General features: G+C 44.6%; 1 protein-coding gene across 1 annotated transcript in view; it reads right to left on the bottom strand.

The window, feature by feature from the left end:
* The window catches only part of LOC124775797 (glutamate receptor-like), a 47,520-nt gene extending 27,499 nt beyond the window's left edge, over positions 1 to 20,021 (bottom strand). Inside the window, exons 1-3 of the mRNA XM_047250628.1 lie at positions 19,696 to 20,021; positions 8,962 to 9,121; positions 570 to 923 (exon numbers count right to left, since the gene is read on the bottom strand). Coding sequence (XP_047106584.1) covers positions 570 to 923; positions 8,962 to 9,121; positions 19,696 to 20,021 — 840 coding nt within the window. The remainder of the gene's footprint in view (positions 1 to 569; positions 924 to 8,961; positions 9,122 to 19,695) is intronic.
* Positions 20,022 to 20,475: the final 454 nt, after the last annotated feature.

The raw sequence follows: 20,475 nt of genomic DNA, 5'->3' as shown, positions 1-20,475 counted from the left end.
TAATGTTTGCTATCACACTAAATTATAGCTGTTGACAACATGAAGGAAGATTTCACAGTATTGTGTTATGATAAACATAATCCTATGGAAGACGATGTGCCCTGTCCTTCCACTGACCTTTGAACTGACTTACCCAGTTAGTTGCAGCAGGACTTAAAGTTTAACTTGGCTTGCGAACCACAGTACTTTCCTAGTGAAATGCTCGAAGCAACGGACCACTACTCAGAAAGTCAAATGTGTGCGTTAAGAGTCAGTATCTACACGCTCAGAATGTACTTCTTTCTCCGTTCATAGCACGGTGATAGGAATGATAGCCTTTAATGTCTCATGTCACACTTGATACAAAATGGTGTTTCTTTGCACGTCTCTTCTTTGTAATTGTGTTCATGCCTCATTTTTCCCTTTCTGTGTATGATAATGTGATCTACACTAACACCCGCTTTTAATCAATGGCTATATAGCAAATATCACATTGCCTTTGTGAATGCTCTGGTCAACAAAAGGTCTCCAGGAGCAGAGAGAATACGTTTAGTTTTTTGATGCTACAGCCACTAGATTCCGTGACTTACCAGACCGGCGGAAGCAATAGAGAAGACAATATCGTTGATTCGGTCGCGCAGCGGATGGTCCTTAGTGATATACGTGGTGGTGCCGTAGGTGACGAAGTTGAAAGAACACACGTGGATGCGTGAGCGCCCTGCTGTGTCCCTGGGGGCGTAGCTCTGGTAGTAGCTGGCGACACGGCGTGACGATATGTAGGCATAGTCGTACTTGACCACCCACTCCACCATCTGAGCCGAGACAACGGCGTACTCGCGCTGCAGCGCCTGCAGTCGCCAGTCGTCACCCTCCAGGAAGTAATCAATCACACTCTGGAATCCAAAGTTCTTTTTACTCGCCAGAATCTCGTCCATTGTGTCCACCTGAAAAGATATAAATACACCGCTTAGCACTTATGTTTCGTCTTACATCCTAATATCCATTTGTAGCTAATGAACCCGAACTCCAATGAAATTTATGAGGTTGTGCAGCGATATTTTCTGAGAATTTTGGTACAGCGGTTCGTGGCCTCTGGTGGATGGGTGGAGGAGGTGTCGTTTCATATCGGCCATGATCTAACAAAAAAAGCAAAACCGTCACTAAAGAAGTTACACAGTTCGACAATCAAATCTGCCGCGGAACAAAAATATGTAGTTCTTACGTAGTTTAGTGCCCTGATGGCAATGGTGAAAACCACTGCTCGCTATCACCCATACTTTCTTCTGGAAATGCGATTTTATCTGCGCTCGGCTGCGTTATTTATGTTGTAGTGGCGCTTATCATATCTGTTGTTTTAGGAATATTATTGCCTAGTGGTGAGAGTAGAGAGAGGAAGGGGAGATAGCCACTTGGGGTAGGTAAAGGGAAGTTGCAGTTGCATCAGTCAGTCGACTATCGACCACTGACTATCTCACTATGAGATCACACAGAATCGATTCTTGACGTGTGTATATCTGCTAACGTAAAGAATATTGTTTGTGCGTATTCACTTGTTTCTTATACTCAGCATTGTCTACGAAGCGTGCTAATTCACCAAATATTTTCTGTTAGGAGCGTGGCGACCTTACGACTAAGTATCAAAGACATCCCATTTCACCAGTCGTCATAAAGGCATACGAGTTGTATTTTGAATCAAAGGTAGGTAAGAGTAAGTGTGGGGACCACAGACCTGTTGCTCACGTCGGTCCCGCTATTTAAGAGGCAATTGCATGGAGCCCACCCATCTACGCCATTTGCCGTACCACAGTTGTGGAGGGAACCGAGAGACCACATTACAGATTGCCTTTTTGCTAGCGAAAGTAAAATAAATCTCAAGTTAATCAAAACATACAGTTTCTTATCCAAATTTGGAATCTGCAATTCGCAAAGTTCCGCATCCAGATTCTCTCCCAATTTCAAAACCACCAAAGGAATAAACAATGGAAAATAAAACAGACGATGACAGTGACAAACCAACAGATCATGAGAATCATTAAAATTTTGAATACACGCTCTCTGTAGCAGAACTACAGCCATTGTCGCAGGCAGAACTGCACTATCTAATGAGAGAAAGAAATCTTTCAAAGAGGCAAGCAGAATTACCTGAGTCTCGTCTTCAAGAAAAGACCTGTTACAGCTAAACTCTAATATTACATTCCGTGAACGACAGCTTGGTCTTTGCTTAAAAAATTTGCGATGGTGTCTGCTTATAAATTCTTCAAAGAGTACTCTCAAGGCTGTTCTCTTACATAATGGAAACGAGAAACCTTCCATACCGGTCGCCCATTCCGTTCAGTTACAGGAAACTTTCGAGAACATGAGGATACTCCTGAAGTATACTAGCAATTCGAATCATAAACGGAAAATACGTGATGGTCTCAAAGTTCTGGGACTACTTCTGGGAACGCAGAATGGTTACATCAAATATTGCTGAATCTTGTGTCACTGGGATAGTAGGGGAAGCAAAGACCACTGTGTACTGAAGGAGTGGCCTCTGAGAGAAATTTTCAATTCTTGTGAAAAACATCTGTCACATGAACCCCTTGTTGATAAAGACAGTGTGCTGCTACCACCACTCCATCTGAAATAGGCTTTATGAAGAATTTTATGAAAGCAATGGAGAAAAATGGGCAGGGTTTTCAGTTTTTACTATCTAAATCTCCTGCTACTAGTACTGCAAAAATTAAAGAAGATATTTTCATCGGGCCACAGATCCGTGACTTGATGAAAGATGTTACCTTTGAACTGTTGCTGACAGATTCTGAGAAGTCAGCTTGGCTTGCTTTTGAAAACGTATACTACAATTTCATGGGAAAAGTAATGTCCGACAATTACAAGGAACCCATAGGGCACAGGCTGAACTGATACAAGGGTATGAGATGAAACATGTCTCTAAAATTGTTCCTGATCTATATTAACGACATAGGAGACAATCTCAGAAGCCGTCTTAGATTGTTTGCAGATGATGCTGTCATTTGCCGTCTTGTAAAGTCATCAGATAACCAAAACGGAATTGCAAAATGATTTAGATAAGATATCTGTATGGTGCGAAAACTGGCAATTGACCCTGAATAAAGAAAAGTGTAAAGTTATTCACATGAGTACTAAAAGAAATCCGCTAAATTTCGATCACGCGGTAAGTCACACAAATCAGAAGGCCTTAAATTCAACTAAATACTGTATCATGTGACATGAAACACCTGATACTTCAGATAAGCTGAAGGCTGACACATTTGAGGTACATGATTTATTCTAGACCGGGGTAGTCTATAATGTGAAGTGGACGTCGCAGATGCAGTGCGCTGTGCTGATAATGCACGACGTGAGCTGGACACCATCAGTCTATGAAATGAACAAGATGTGAACACTGTGCTGCAGTTTATGGCGTGATACACGCACTTTTAAAGCACGAAGAGAGTTAGACACCACCATTGCGTGAAACGAAAGCTGCAGGGATTGGACAGAAATAAGGAAACACTGAGACCTGCATGTTTGACCATAGAAGGAGCTGCTGTTGTGTTTGATCGCAGACGGTGCCTGTGCAATGTCCTCAATAGATTACAAGTACCAGTCGTGGTCAGAACAGTGTCCTGTGTAGTTGTGAGTGCGTTACGTCTGAGCTAAGTTGATTCTGACACGGGAAAATTAACGGTGCTCGTGTGACGGGTGCTTCCGTAGCCAAGGTAGCCGAAGTGTTTGGCGTTCCTAGAGGCACCCTATCGAAGATTTACACGGCATACAGGAAAAGCGGAAAAACATCTTACGATAAGTCACAATGTGGAAGAAAGTGTGCGTTTAGTGATCGTGAAGGACGGCCATTGAAGAGAATTGAGACGAAAGATAGGAGGAGGGCAGGTACAGAAGTCACTGCAGAACTGAATACCGCATTCGCGACCACTATCAGCACCAAAACAACACGAAGGGAGCTTACAAAGCAGGGAATTGCAAGGAGCTGAAATTCCAAAACCTTTGATCAGTGATGCAAATGCCCGTAACTGGACGACGTAGTGCCGCAGCCATAAATCTGGACAGTGGAGCAACGGAAGAAAGTCATTTGGTCGGCTCAGTTTTGTTTCACATTAGTTTCATCTTCTGGCGGACTTCTCGTTCCGAGAATGAAACATGGAAGGGGTACGGTGACGATTTAGGCAACGATATCGTGGTATTCGGACGCCTCCATGCCCACTCAGGAAGGTCGCATTGCTGTCAAGGACGATGTCACCATTTTGGCTGACCATGTCCATTCCATGTGGTGAGTCTGTGTTCCAAGACTACAGGGCCCGTGTTCAGACAGCTCGCATCGTCCAAGTCTGGTTTTGTGAGCACGGGTATCAACTGTTGCATCTCCTCTGGCCACCACGGTCATCAGTTCTCAATATTACTGGTCTGCTTTGGAGAGAACGTTGTGGCATCGTTATCGATCTCCATCATCGTTACCTGAACTTTCCTTTATTTTGCAAGAATAATGATATTGAATATTGTGCAGGACCTGAATTTATCCATTCCGAGACGGCTGGAAGCGGTATTGAATGCCAACGGTTTTCCTACATCGTATTTGGCCTGCTTAGTAATGTTTGTGCTTTTGGTGTTTCCATATTTTTGCTAACCCTCGTATTTCGATAGAGCTGATCAAGCGACACCTATGGCCAGTTGGATCTTTAAAATCGCTTAAGACATTTACAAGCTATTTATTTCATAAATCAATTGGTATTTCCAACGCTTATACCTTCATTATCTTAAGTACTATTTTGTGTACCATAAAAGCGTTTATATGCACGTCCTCATCTCATTTACCTGTTTAGTATAGTATTTTTTGACTAATCTATAGCTTTAATGGTTGAATTTTATGAATTATGCGATTGTGAAATGAATGCGTCCTGCAACTGCCAAGCGGCCGGGCTTTTACCGACTTGGAGTAGCACTCGAGACTCCTTGCTGCCCTTCTGTACTTAACACTCAGTTGTCAATGCCTGGGGCGACGTAACGTCATTTATTCGTCACACACTGCATTGTTGAGCGGAGGACCTGCTACCGACTTTCGTGATTTAGTATTGTCCGTACACTCTGGACGGCAAAGTCTACTTTTACTACGAGGCACTGTTTCTCACTTTTCCATTGGAGACATTCCATTTTCTAACGTTGAAGCTTAAGTCCTTATCCACAATAGTTAAAGCAGTTACAAAAGTAATTCCCTTAGCTAATCCTGGAAGAAAGAGCTCCCATTCCTTCTAATCATTTTTCAATTTTTCTAAAATAAATTAATTTTGTTGAGACGTCTTAATGAACACTGTTGTATACGTACTTTAATCGATTCAGTGCTGGCTGGCTTCAACTAGTTTTTTGGTTGTAAATCACCAAGGCGTCTCACTTTCGCGATCGATGAAGGAGTATTAGGAAAATATATATTACAACACTTTCAGTAGGTTTCGGAATTACTATTACAAACAATTTAATCTGTCCCTTATCGACGGCTCTGACCACATAAATGCAGAACTTAACACATTTATAAATAATAAAACTTCGAAGTTAACGTACCCAGTGGTAAAGGAAAAGCGTGCCGGCTGGAGTGGCCGAACGGTTCTAGGCGCTACAATCTGGAACCGCGCGACCGCTACGGTCGCAGGTTCGAATCCTGCCTCGGGCATGGATGTGTGTGATGTCCTTAGGTTAGTTAGGTTTAAGTAGTTCTAAGTTCTAGGGGACTGATGACCTGAGAAGTTGTCCCATAGCGCTCAGACCCATTTGAGCCAAAGGAGAAGCGTAACCTGCAATTTGCTCTGAGGAGAATGTTATTGTTTTCACCGTCACATTCCCCTCAGGCGTTCTGAAACGAACGATCACGAAAGTGTGAGGTCTATCTTTTTGAAAGGCGAAGTCGAATAAAACAATATTTGGAAGCAGTATGATGCGTGCCACCTACATTTCGCAACTCCATGCTCCTATCCAATGTACCACCGTTATCTAATTCAACTTTCTACTGTGTCCTTTAACTTCGATTTATGAAGTCTTTAACCGCCGATATTCATTATCTCAAATTTAATTGTAACAAATCGTACCAAGAACGACATGTTTCTGATAAATACTCAGTGTGCTGCTGACTTGAAACGGAATGCTTTCATAGCATGTAAGTCAGAATACGAAAACAATCAAATTCGAAAATTCTGTAACCACCAATATTACGATTTTCGTCATTTTATTACAAGGAATAGTACCAATAAAAACGCATTTTCGAAAGGACCTCTATGTGCTGGCGATTTGAAACAGAATTTATTTATATGAGAATATATAACACCCAACAAATAGGAGCTTCAGCTATAAACTACAAAATCCAACATGATATCTCCTAAATATCGAACGAGCACGAAAGCTGATAGACAGAGCCTTCCGATTTCGACACAGCATGTGACGCCAAAATAACATCGCGTTAGCCTCAGCTGTCGTGAACTGTTTTCCCATTCTGTCACCCGACTAACTTGTGGTCTCTCGTTTCCTCCAGATGCAGAGATTGAAAGTGTCGCCCGCTGAGTGAAGCAAACGACTCCAGTGGCCAGCTGCTCGCAGGTGATGCTTCCTGTGTCTGAACTCCAGTCAGCTGTCAAACCAGCGCGCGTCTAGCGCGTCTCGCCTCTGCCTGTATGTAATGTCCCAGAGTCTATCGAAACATAGATGATAGAAAACTTAATAAACAGGGACAGAAGTTTCCATTTAAATAAGCCTTGCGATTCCGCACTCAGTTTATTAAGATCTTGCCGGGTATTTTATCCGCCAGAGCTGGAAAACATCGAGAGAAAGTGCGGAGTTTGGAAAACCAACGAGAATCAAAGCTGTTAGCGGGTGCTGGGAGTCAAACTCCCTTACAAACAACAGAGCCTCTCCAACAATACTTCGCAGTCTGGCTGGAGCCCAGGCACCGAGTGATCAACAACACATCCAGCATCTGAAGACGACGATTGGGTCGGTCGTCGAAACATAAAAATGGAATCTTCAACTTGGCCGAATACCTGAAAGACACCATGAAAAGGAAAACTGTCCGTGACGCCATAGTGACATTCTGCCATGTGACAGTGATGCTTAAGAACAGCAGGTGGAGGGAAAGCTGCATCATCGCTTGTCCTGAGGCGTATCCAAAAAATTGAGACCCACAGACCAAGCCACTCACAGCTTGCCACGCCTGAAGTGAAGAAAACAAAAACAGATACACATATACGAGTGTCACTCCAAAAGAAATGCACACTATTTTTGTAAAAATACAGTTTTCATTCTGCATGTGTGAAAGTTTTACAGTGTGTAGATACATCCTTCCCGCTTGTTTTAAAACTTAGTTCAATCTGTTGCCGTCAGTGGCGCCATCACAGCATGTCTTGAAGATGGCTGCTACACTTGACGTTCTTCAGAAGCAAAGTGCTGTCATAGAATTCCTGTGCTGTGAAAACGAGACAGTGGCAAACATCCACAAGAGGTGGGGAAAGGCGTATGGTGATGCTGCTGTCGATCGCAGTACAGTTAGTCTGTGGGCAAGCAGGTTACGAGATGAAAGCGGGCACGGCAATATTGAGGATTGTCGTCGCAGCGGCAGGCCTCGTACTACACACATTCCAGACAATGTGCAGAGAGTTAACGACTTGGTGACTGCTGACAGACGCATCACAGTGAACGAATTATCACGCTACGATGGGATAGGGGAAGGAAGTGTTTGCAGAATACTGAAAGTGTTGGCGTTAAAAAAGGTTTGCGCCAGGTGGGTTCCCAGGATGTTGACAGTGGCTCACAAAGAAACAGGAAAAACGGAATGCAGCGAACTTTTGGAACAGTACGAGAATGGTGGAGAAGAATTTCTAGGAAGAATTGTGACAGTTGATGAAACATGGCTCCATCATTTTTCGACGAAGAGGCAACCAATGGAGTGGTATCATGCAAATTTACCCAATAAAAAAAATTCAAACCCACACTTTCTGCTGGAAAAGTTATGGCTACGGTGTTTTTCGATTCTGACTTCTGACGGACTCTTGCATGTGGACATCATTCCAAGTGGAACCACCATAAATTCTGATACATATGTGACGACACTGAAGAAACTTCAAGCTCGGCTGAGTCGTGTTCGACCACATCGGCAAAAGCAGGATGTTTTGCTGTTGCATGACAATGCATGGCCACATGTCAGTCAAAAAACCCTGGAAGCGGTCACAAAACTCGGATTGACAACACTGAAACACAGGCCTTACAGTCCTGACCTGGCTCCATGTGACTATCATCTCTTTGGGAAACTGAAAGACTCTCTTCGCGGAACAAGGTTTGAAGATGATGACTCCCTTGTGCACGCTGCCAAAGAATGGCTGCAACATGTTGGTCCAGAATTTTACCGTGCGGGTATACAGGCGCTGGTTCCAAGATGGCTTAAGGCAGTTGAGAGGGATGGAAATTATGTAGAGAAATGAAAATATTGTTCCTAAAGGATGTATCTACACACTGTAAGACTTTCAAACATGTAGAATAAAAGATGGATTTAAAAAAAAAGTGTGCTTTTCTTTTGGAGTGACCCTCGTATACACGCTGGATGTCTCTTCCGTCGAACCAGTCCTACAGAACAGACACCAGGCTCTTTATGTCTATGAGCACGACGGCTCTTACGCATACAATTACTTCAATGTGGATGCACATTACGTCAGAACTCCCGTAGGAATCAGGATCGGCTGCCAGCAGAAGGAGAGTGGGCGGGGACGCTACTTGTGTACGTTAGGACGGGAATTTGGGTCAGATGGTAAGCAAACCAGGATAGCTGAAGCGACCAGGGCGACCGCTTGCGTTAAATGGGAAATGCGGTACGAGTCTCGGTCCGGCACAAATTGTCACCTATCGTCTTTGGATTTATTTCAAAACCCGAATGCGGCTGACGTGGTTGGTTTATCTTAATTCGAAGACGAACAGGCCCGCCTCATCACGTACCTGCCTCTCGTAGCCCGGCTCGACGAGCAGCCCCACGAGGCAGGAGCTGTAGGCGGATCCCAGCAGGAAGCACGCCGCCAGCCACGGCGCATAGAAGCGCCGCCAGCGACGTGGCTCCGCCGACGGCACTTGCATCAGACCCGCCCACGCAGTCAACAGGCTGCCAACACACATGGGTTCACCACGGTTGTTCATTCGCTGCCAGTCATCCTTCAGTTATCCTCAAATGTATTTCCTACTATTCTGCTCGTTATCTGAGAAGTGCTGTGAGCTCTACTATGTTTACACCCTACACACCATTTGCAACTCCAGTCGTGTTTACAAGGGGTAGTCTGTAAGAAGTGTGTCAGAATTTTCCATTACATAAAACAATACGTCCAACTTAACGCTGTTCTTTGCAATCTGTGAGCGCTCAGATATCGATAGTAACAATCTGAGGGCGAAACATGGGAGCGCGATTCTAAGCATTGTTGTGAGACGAAGTCTGTCTGCGAGAGTGGAAGTAATAGTGTCGGTCGAGAGCTCGGAGACAGGAAACGCTGCCCTCACGTCGGTGATGGCAGATCTTACCACACTCAAGGCGTGATTTCATTCATATAGCCAGGAGAGCTTCAGATGGCTTAACTACTCTTGAAGATGGAACTCAAGGAAAAATTCTCAAGCATAGCGCAACTTGATGCGTGGAAGGAAATAATGAAAAGGTATGGATTAAAACTAAAGGAAGATAAGCGTGAAGTGATGGTATTTAGAAGAGAGAAAGGGATCAACGGAAATATTACCTTGAATGGATAACCCCTCAAAGTGGTAGAAAGTTTCATTTATTTAGGGAGTGAAATATCTAGGGAAGGAAGAATAACTAACGAAATTAATAGGAGGTTACAGAAGGGAGGCAATTTCTACCAAACAATAAAACACCTTATTTGGAATAAGGAGGTTCCAGAAAAAGCAAAACTCCTTATGTATAAGAATTATTACTTCCCTATTGTCACCTATGGTGGAGAAACATGTACAATGACAGAAAGGGACTGGAGCAGACTGCAAGGAGGGGATATGAAATTTCTCAGGGAAACACAAGAATGGACAGAGTAAGGAATGTAGATATTAGAAAGGACCTTAAAAAAGAAAGTATGAGAGAAGAAATTGAAAAAATGAGATTAAGATGGTATGAGCATGTTAAGAGGATTCAAAAATGGTTCAAATGGCTCTGAGCACTATGGGACTTAACATCTATGGTCATCAGTCCCCTAGAACTTAGAACTACTTAAACCTAACTAACCTAAGGACATCACACAACACCCAGCCATCAGGAGGCAGAGAAAATCCCTGACCCCGCCGGGAATCGAACCCGGGAACCCGTGCGTGGGGAGCGAGAACGCTACCGCACGCCCACGAGATGCGGGCTGTTAAGAGGATGCATGGGCACAGACTCCCCAAAATTATGGAAGAACTAAAGATGGATGGGAAAGGATCTAGACGGCGCCCAAGAACAAGGTGGAAAATGGAAGTGAAAATATCTGTGGAAACGAGAGGTGTGACCTGGCAGCAAGGGGAGGAAGAAAAGTGATGGGAGGACCGCGCCAAATGGAGAGGACTCGTCAGCACCCAGACCCGGCAGTAGCTGGAGCGGGATCCGGAAACAGAACGTAAAAGCAATTGCCGGGTTAGGCTCGTGATTGTTAGTCTGAGTTTGCAATAATCCCATGTTTTGCTTGTCAGTGATAGAAGCCTCCTTATCCTCCAAATAATAAGAATAATTATTCTCCACATCTAAATAATATGCTGTGGTTACTAAATGTTAATGCAATTTAGAAATTGAAATAATTTGTTAATCTGGCACTCAGCCATTATTGACACATATGTCATTTGTCATTGTCATTATTAATATTTGTTCATGATGATTCTGAAGTTTTAAATAGACTTAATTAATAAAGTCCCTTCTCAAAAGTTATTTAGTAATTAACAGCAAACTCCTTTTTATTAAATTCATTCTTAGTAACAATAAGCTTTAGCCGCTGTTGCTGCATGCTGCTGCGCATTGCTGTAAACATCATGGAAAAAGGCAGTCATCTAAAGAGGTGAGTGTAAAACTTAGGGCCAAAATAGAGACACTGACGCACTACAACATTTCATGTACTCTAGTCCAGGAAATTCCGTTGCACAAGTCAGATTCTGTACCACTTGAAAATTCCTGTTCAAAAACGCAGTCAGATAGCTTAGGTATTCTTGTTACAGGTTCATTTGTTCCTGTAGTTTTTCATATTCAAATACGCAGTCAGATAGCTTATCCAAATGTTAGTTTTAAGTTTTTCATGTAACGATCTGTTGACAGTGAAACTGACACTCATACAAGAAACGAACAGCGTTATGCAGGCTATATTTAGCCGCTGCTGCTGTAAATTTGTTGCATGTAAGTTACAAGTCGTAAAGCTGTAGCCATCAGCCTGGTAAAATCAAGCTAGCACCATCATACCTGATGATGACGTCCACCCTTCAACGCGACATATTTGTCTCTACAATACAAGATTTTACGAATATATTTCCTGTTCAGGAAACCTTTCACCTCGAAAATCACCCCTTCGTCATTCTGGAAAATCCTGTCACTCCATGCTTTCGTCATTCGAGAAAAGAGTAAAAAAGTAAAGAGTGGAGAACTCACCTTCCCTTTCCTGCACGATATCCTACGAACCATGAACCAAACACAACAGATAGATTCCATGTTCCTATATTTCCGGAAAACGTTTGACATAGCGCCGCAGTACAGACTTAATAAAGTATGAGCATACGGAATATGTTCCCAGACATGTGATTGGCTCGAACGTATCTTAAGTAAGTGGCTCGAACGTCTCTTAAGTAATGAACTCATTACATTGCCCTCGACCGCGAGTGCTTATTAGTGGCAAGGACATCTCCAAGAGTCCCGACGGAAGCGTGACAGGATCTCTCTTATTCTCTATACATATATGAATCATCTGACGGACAGGGTGAGCACCAATTCGCGACTAGTTTGTGAAGAAGCTGTGATGTACGAGAAGGTGTCGCCGCGTTTAGTCGACTAAACGCGGCCCGAGAGCGTTACAAAGACATTCAACATACTGCAGTGGCAGACGCTACAAGACAGGCGATGTGCATGACGAAGCGTTTTACTATTGAAATTTCGAGAGTGTACTTTCCGCGAAGAGTCGGGCAGCATATAACTTCTTCGCATATACATATCGCGAAATAACTACGAAGAAAAAATTCTATAATTTAGACTTAATATACAGGTTCACCGACAATCATTCTTCCCAAGCGCCACGCGCCAGTGGAACAGGGAAAGGGGGACCAGTTAGAGGCACAGAAGTACCCTCCGACACAAATCAACAGGTGGCTTACGGGGTATTGATGTAGACGTAGTTGTAGATGAGTGACTATAGGAGGATATAAGTTTCTAGTTGGTGCTACGAATGGCAGCTTGCTCTAAATGTAGGAAATTGTAATTAATGCAGATGATTATGTGTAACAGCCGTGTAATGTTCGAATACAATACTGATAGTGTGCTGCCTGACTCAGTCACCTCGATTAAAAATCTGGGCATAAGACTGCAGAGCATTGTGAAGTGGAACGAGCATGTAAGGACCGTGCTAGTGCGAACGAATGGTCGACCTCGTTTTATTAGAAAATTTTTTAGGAAAGTGTGGTTCATCTGCAAAGGAGACGGCGGATAAAGCATTAGTGCGACCCATTCTTGAGTACAGCTCGAGTGTTTGGGGACGCCACCACACCAGACTGAAGGAAGACAACAAAACAATACAGATGCGGACTGCTAGATTTGTAACCCGTAGTTTTGATTAAAACGCGAGTATTACGGAGATGCTTCGTGAACTCGGAAGCCCTGGAAGAAAGATGATTTTCTTTTTGGAAAACACTTTTGAGAAAACTAAGAGAACCTGCATGACTGCAGAACGATTCTACTGTCACCAACGTACATTTCGCCCAAGGACAGCAAGATGAGAGAAATTAGGGCGTATAGGCAGTTGTTTTCCCGGCGCTCTGTTTGCGAGTAGTATAGGAAAGGAAATGACTATAAAAAATTAAAATTACGAGTAGTGGTACAAGATACTCTCCGCCATGCATCATACAGTCGTTTGCGTTGTATGTATGTATGTTAGATGTAGATCAACAGCATTACCAAGTAAACAAAAGGACGATTCATAATTGTATTTGGGAAAGGAAAACTGTATTGTTCTTTAACGTGAATACATTCGCAGCTTTCATATAACACAAAAATACAGGAAAAGGCACTAAGCAAATATTTTTATGAAATCCAAGACCTCGTCACATTTGATATATGGTATCTGAACTCTACACAAAACAAGTTAACATTCCGATCTACCACATCGTAAAAACATGGAACACTGAATAGCGAAGAATAGATATTTCTGAAGGAGCCTAAAATGGCATGAGAGACCATCCGAGTAATGAATTTATCAACGGGTGATAGAGAAAGAGGGAGAGAGACACCAGGTGAGCCCACCTGTTTGCCTGCGTGCACCACGCTGTACTGCGATATGTCTGGATATACCGTACTTCTGAGCTAGGTTTTGTAACGGGCACTCTCCATCGGTTTAGCACTGATGGTGAGGACGTACACATGTGACGACGTACTTTGTATAAAGGCTATTCCATGTTGCATGATTACTTTGTTTTCTGAATATTTTTGTAACACCTCCGTATCCTTATTCTTAATGTCTTCTGTAAATTACACTTGTGCTTACTACTTTGTATTTTGTTTAGCAGACGTTCTGAAGGTGGTCTGTGTCCGAAACGCGTCAATATCAGAATTTGCGAAGAACAAGTGACTATTTCCAGCGACCCTTGTAATACTAACATAATAAGTGCTCTCAAGATTACTACTCATGCATTAATATGTAGCGTGGTCATTTAGAGAGACTGTTAATGGTTCCACCAAGACACTGTGAGGTTTGGAAAAAAGTGCTTTTGTCTCAGACAAAAAGTCATGCAACTGTCACTGCGCACAAGCGAACTCTGCCAGATATCAGAGAGGTACAGCAGTTTACGCCCTATAATAGTGGGGACTCCTCACGGTGAGAAACAGCACTATGTTTTTCCTACTAACTTGCTCTGGGGGTGCATTAAACTTTCTCCTTTGAGTGACTCTGATCTGAAAAAATTTATGGGGTTGCATGACCCTTTTTTGTTTAACTTGCCACAACTGAAGTCAAGCTTTCCATAAAAAAAAAATGAAGGAGACCTCCTAACGATACAGCCATTGTAATAGTTGGTAGCTGTGGTAATTAATAAGCGATTTAATAAACAATGACTACCCGTATGGAAGTGCATACTTACTACTACATTTCCCTGGGCTCCTGTTGTTAATGTCTTCACTCTATTATCTGGTGAGAACATATATGAATTCATAAATAAAAATCAAGGATTATATGTTAACAAAGTCTTAAAAAATTTCATTGTTACCAAATGTTTCCGGGTAAGTCCACGTAGAAATCTGAATGGAAACCAATAGAATTGGTACAACTTAAAAGTAATGCAGGACACTCGCACTGACGAACTACTCACAAATAAGCGTTAGCCCGCCAGCACACTTGCAAGAGTTTGTGGAACTATAGTCAGGAACAGTAGGGAACAAGAGATTGAGCCGTATGAAGATGAAAAAAATTACTTTTCTGTGAAACACAGTCAAAATAAAAACTGCCTGTTCAAAAGCGTGCATCTATTAAATGAAGATACGCTGTTGGCTAACATTCAACACCATGCTGCTTCGTCCCACGCATTGTACACGCTCCGATCATCCTTGGCATACGACCACGAGGTGATCGAGACATACTTGTTCAAGCATGTCCGACTCTTAGGCTATGGTCCTCCAAATGTCATGAAAGAGAAAGGTTCCGGTGACAACGTACTTCAAGTTTCAACTGGCCTCAATCATGCTCTGTCGGTTCATGTCACTATGTTCCACGGGTCATTCCATTCGGTTGATTCCTACGTCCTACAGGAAGCTGTACGTGGGGCAGGTACGGTGTACTCGTGCATCATTTCCTTGTACACATCGTTGAAATACAGACTGTAACGTTGGAGCATGGTTTGGAGAATAGTGTCACGGTAATGTACAGCCCTTTAATTATCCTCGATAGCGATTAGAGGTGCGTAAAATCCGTAAGTGATCCCAGCCATAAACCCCTTTGGGGCTGCATATCTCCACATTTCTCTACGTACGACACTCAACAACCACCAGACAAATCTTGCATTCATCGGTGAAGAGAATTCGACGCCATTTATCCAGATTCCACTTCAACTGTTACTTTGCGCTTGTTATTCACGCACCACGGTCATAGTGAACGGAGTTTTTTGAAATGGGTGCCTGCTTGTCAAACTGAACATACGGCGACGGTTGCGTACTGTCTCATTAGACACATCTATCACAGTGCCTCCCAGAAATGCTCGTCCCATCCCATTCGCGGTATCTAGGAGTCATTATTTGTGGATAACAGTCATCAGATGCCATTGTTAACTGCGAATGACCACTACGAGACAGATGCCTCAGTATTCTGTGTCTCATGAGAGCGGTAGGAAGTTAGAACAACTTCGCTGTTGTGTACGTTGGTTCTGCTTCGCTTTCTGAAAATATTTCTTACTGTAAAGTGTCAACGTTCGCTGTGTGTAGCCTTGAATTTACTGTTCGAGGTATATTGGGGGGCTAAACAGTGTTGCCGCGTTGAGTGGACGCGCGGTTTGAGGCGCCATGTCACGGATTGCGCGGCCCCTCCCGCGGAGGTTCGAGTCCTCTCTCGGGCATGTGTGTGTGTGTGTGTGTGTATGTGTGTGTGTGTGTGTGTGAGTATGTGTGTGTTCTTAGCAAAAGTTAGTTTAAGTTAGATTAAGTAATGTGTAAGTCTAGGGACCAATGACCTCAGCAGTTTGGTCCCTTATGAGTTCACACACATCTGAACACTAAACAGTTTACACTGACTACTTCGTACTTTTCAGGACTGGAGAGAACGCAGGCTACTAAACTGCACTGAGGATTCATGTCTAGTTTTACCTCCAGTACGCTGTAGACGTAAAGATTTCATGTGATCAAAAGAGTGTAGACAAGCAAAATACCGATAAAAAAACTTAAACAACTCATGAGAATTGTGCAAAAGTTTCACTGAGCGATTTGTATTACACAGTCCAACAAAAAAATTTATCTTAACTCACTGGACAAAATATTAGCCATCCCCTTAACAAAAAAAAAAAAAGGAGCTCATTGGTCGCTGTGGAGCGCTGTAGCTTGTGTAGAACCGGTACCAAGCGGTCATTTGATCCTTCACCATTCACCTGAGTCGTGGCAGTAACGGTCATTTGATCCTTCACCATTCACTTAAGTCATGGCAGTGAAGTGGTGCGTACTTGTCAGTAGCAGCACAGGGTCCAACGTGGGAGAAGATAGTATGACACAAAGAAGCTATCCTGTTAGGACGTCTCCATAACTGCACCGTCAATGAAGCTCCCAGATTAGTTGGTGTTACGACGTGGACTATCCGACTACCAATGATGTACCACGTAATGTGGTGTAACACGTAACGTGGTGTAAGGCAGGCGTCTTAAAAGATCCTTTCCAGATGGATCAGTAATATCACGCCTTATCACTGAAATCGGTTTCAAACCCGATAGGAATTGCCAATGTAAGTGAAAACAGGTCCACTTCATCCAGTCTGCAAGCGTAAATTGTGAAGAGAACTACGTGAAATGGACATTTGAAGTGGGGTACCTGAAAAAGGACGATTTACTCACAGTGGCACATTATGTTGCTCGTCTCCGGTGCGCCAAACAATACAGGAACTGGACACTAGCTGAGTGGAGGTGTGTAGTGGGATCCGATGAGTGTAGTTTTGCCTCCGTTCAAACGACGAAAAAAAATAGAGGGCATCGACAGCCCCATGAGGCACTTAATACACTGTGTGCGATGGGCTGGAGGTGGCTCTGTTTTTCTCACTCAGACTTGGGCCCATTCATTAAGATAACGTGAACATGAACCAGAACATTTAGTTCAACACTTTTGGTGATCGTGTGTTGCCCTTAGTCCTACGCCTACATCATGAGTGCATTGTGTACACTTCTACCTTCCAAAATATTAAAAGAGTGATCACAGGGCTGCATGAGTTGGTTCGTGGTTAAACGAACACTCATGCACACTATCTCATCTCGAGCGCCCTGCTAAATCATTCGATCACCACACCATAAAGAATGTCTGGGAGTATTTGCAATAGCGGATGTGATGCAGCAGTTAACATCCCAGCAGACTGGTAGGACCACAGAATCTACACTACTGGCCATTAAAATTTATATACCACGAAGATGACGTGCTACAGACGCTAAATTTAACCGACAGGAAGAAGATTCTGTGATACGCAAATGATTAGCTTTTCAGAGCATTCACACAAGGTTGGCGTCGGTGGCGACACCTACAACGTGCTGACATAAGGAAAAAAATGGCTCTGAGCACTATGGGACTTAACATCTGTGGTCATCAGTCCCCTAGATCTTAGAACTACTTAAACCTAACTAACCGAAGGACATCACACACATCCCTGCCCGAGACAGGATTCGAACCTGCGACCGTAGCATGAGATAAAGGAAGTTTCCAGCCGATTTCTCATACACAAACAGCAGCTGACCGGCGTTGTCTGGTGAAACATTGTTGTGATGCCTCGTGTAAGAAGGAGAAATGCGTACCATCACGTTTCCGACTTTGATAAAGGTCGGATTGTAGCCTATCGCGGTTGCGGTTTACCGTATCGCGACATTGCTGCTCGCGTTGGTCGAGATCCAATGACTGTTAACAGCATATGAAATTTGTGGGTTCAGGAGGGTAATACGGAACGCCGTGCTGGATCCCAACGGCATCGGATCACTACCAGTCCAGATGACAGGCATCTTGTCCGCATGGCTGTAACGGATCGTGTCGCCACGTCTCGGTCCCTGAGTCAACAGATGGGGACGTTTGCAAGACAACAACCATCTGCGACCGTAGCATGAGATAAAGGAAGTTTCCAGCCGATTTCTCATACACAAACAGCAGCTGACCGGCGTTGTCTGGTGAAACATTGTTGTGATGCCTCGTGTAAGGAGGAGAAATGCGTACCATCACGTTTCCGACTTTGATAAAGGTCGGATTGTAGCCTATCGCGGTTGCGGTTTACCGTATCGCGACAATGCTGCTCGCGTTGGTCGAGATCCAATGACTGTTAACAGCATATGAAATTTGTGGGTTCAGGAGGGTAATACGGAACGCCGTGCTGGATCCCAACGGCATCGGATCACTACCAGTCCAGATGACAGGCATCTTGTCCGCATGGCTGTAACGGATCGTGTCGCCACGTCTCGGTCCCTGAGTCAACAGATGGGGACGTTTGCAAGACAACAACCATCTGCACGAACAGTTCGACGACGTTTGCAGCAGCATGGGCTATCAGCTCGGAGACCATGGCTGTGGTTACCATTGACGCTGCATCACAGACAGGAGCGCCTGCAATGGTGTACTCAACGAGGAACCTGGGTGCACGAATGGCAAAACGTCATTTTTTTCGGATGAATCGACGTTCTGTTTACAGCATCATGATGGTCGCATCCGTGTTTGGCGTCATCGCGGTGAACGCACATTGGAAGCGTGTATTCGTCATCGCCATACTGGCGTATCACCCGGCGTGAGAGTATGGGGTGCCATTGGTTACACGTCTCGGTCACCTCTTGTTCGTATTGACGGCACTTTGAACAGTGGACGTTACATTTCAGACGTGTTACGACCCGTGGCCCTACGCTTCATTCGATCAGTGCGAAACCCTACATTTCAGCAGGATAATGTACGACCGCCTGTTGGAGGTCCTGTACGGGCATTTCTGGATACAGAAAATGTTCGACTGCTGCCCTGGTCAGCACATTCTCCAGATCTCTCACCAACTGGTCAATGGTGGCCGAGCAACTGGCTCGTCACAATACGCCAGTCACTACTCTTGATGAACTGTGGTATCGTGTTGAAGCTGCATGGGCAGCTGTACCTGTACACGCCATCCAAGCTCTGTTTGACTCAATGCCCAGGCGTATCAAGGCCGTTATTACGGCCAGAGCTGGTTGCTCTGGGTGCTGATTTCTGAGGATCTATGCACACAAATTGCGTGAAAATGTAATCGCATGTCAGTTCTAGTATAATATATTTGTCCAATGAATGCCCGTTTATCATCTGCATTTCTTCTTGGTGTAGCAATTTTAATGGCCACTAGTGTAATCGTGGTTAAGTGGCGTGAGGTGGATACGGCATTGGTGAAATCACTTGCGACTCCCCTCCTCTCCAAATTGGAGAAGTTATCAGGGCTCGAGTGCGCCTTCGTAACTGATTGATCAGCATAGATGGCTGCCATGTCGAGGAACCAGGAGCGATTTTCGGTACTGCCAAGGATTTTTGTTTGATGGGGGGACTGGTGCAGGGTGCACTTAGCCTCTTGATGCGAAATCAGGATCTAGTTTGATCTAGCAGTAGCGGTTCCAACATTCTGGAAAGTCTGCAAAACGACCAGCGGAGTTGTGTGCTGACCACACCCCTCAGTGGCCTCTGGTGTCGTGTGGTAGGCATCCCTTGGGCCTCCACATCTTGGTGGGGAGCTCACCACGACTAGAGGCGGTGTTACAGAGTACGAGCTTGATGAGCTTATCAGCGCCGGAGTGTTGTGGCAGACCTACCCGGAGGTGACGGACTGAGCGTTTCTCGAAGCCCGCAGCAGCACCGCTGCGGTCAGATAGAGGAAGGCGATGCAGCCCCAGCCGGAGAGCGGGAAGACCATAGCGAGGGAGTGCCAACGCGGCCTGGGCCCCGCGCGCCGCACGGTCCACGCCAGGCCGTCCACGACGTGCGGGTACGTGAAGTCCATGGCGGGCAGACGCTCCGGCACCAGCGCCATCGCGTTCACCGCCATGTCCGCCCGGCCCGCCACCACCGCGCCCAGCAGCCCAGTCCACGAGCCGTCCCTGAACCGGCCGGAGCCCGTGTCGTCTTCCGGCGGCAGCATCACCACTCTGGCATGCAGTACTCGCTGCACCGTATCCAACAGCTGCTGGTAAACCACAACACGTCCACCTCGGTGAAAATCACTTTAGGTTTCACAATCGTGTGGCCGTCCGGTGTGGCCGAGCGGTTCTAGGCGCTTCAGTCTGGAACCGCGAGACCGCTACGGTCGCAGCTTCGAATCCTGCCTCGGCCCATGGATGTGTGTGATGTCCTTATGTTAGCTAGGTTTAAGTAGTACTAAGTTCTAGGGGACTTATGATCTCAGATGTTAAGTTCCATAGTTCTCAGAGCCATTTGAACCATTTTCACAATCGTGTAAAAACACGACAGCAATAAAGACGTAGACTGTAGTGCCATCCTCAGACGAGACATGAAAGCGAGCACGGACGTGCTGATGCCCCTCTTTTGTGACGTTAGAACTTAGATTTTCACTTAGCTTTCTAAGGTGGGAATGG

The sequence above is a fragment of the Schistocerca piceifrons genome, chromosome 2, assembly GCF_021461385.2.
Source record: "Schistocerca piceifrons isolate TAMUIC-IGC-003096 chromosome 2, iqSchPice1.1, whole genome shotgun sequence".
Lineage (NCBI taxonomy): Eukaryota > Metazoa > Arthropoda > Insecta > Orthoptera > Acrididae > Schistocerca > Schistocerca piceifrons.
The sequence above is the reverse complement of the archived record's forward strand: the minus strand, read 5'-3'. Positions and strand labels throughout refer to the sequence as shown.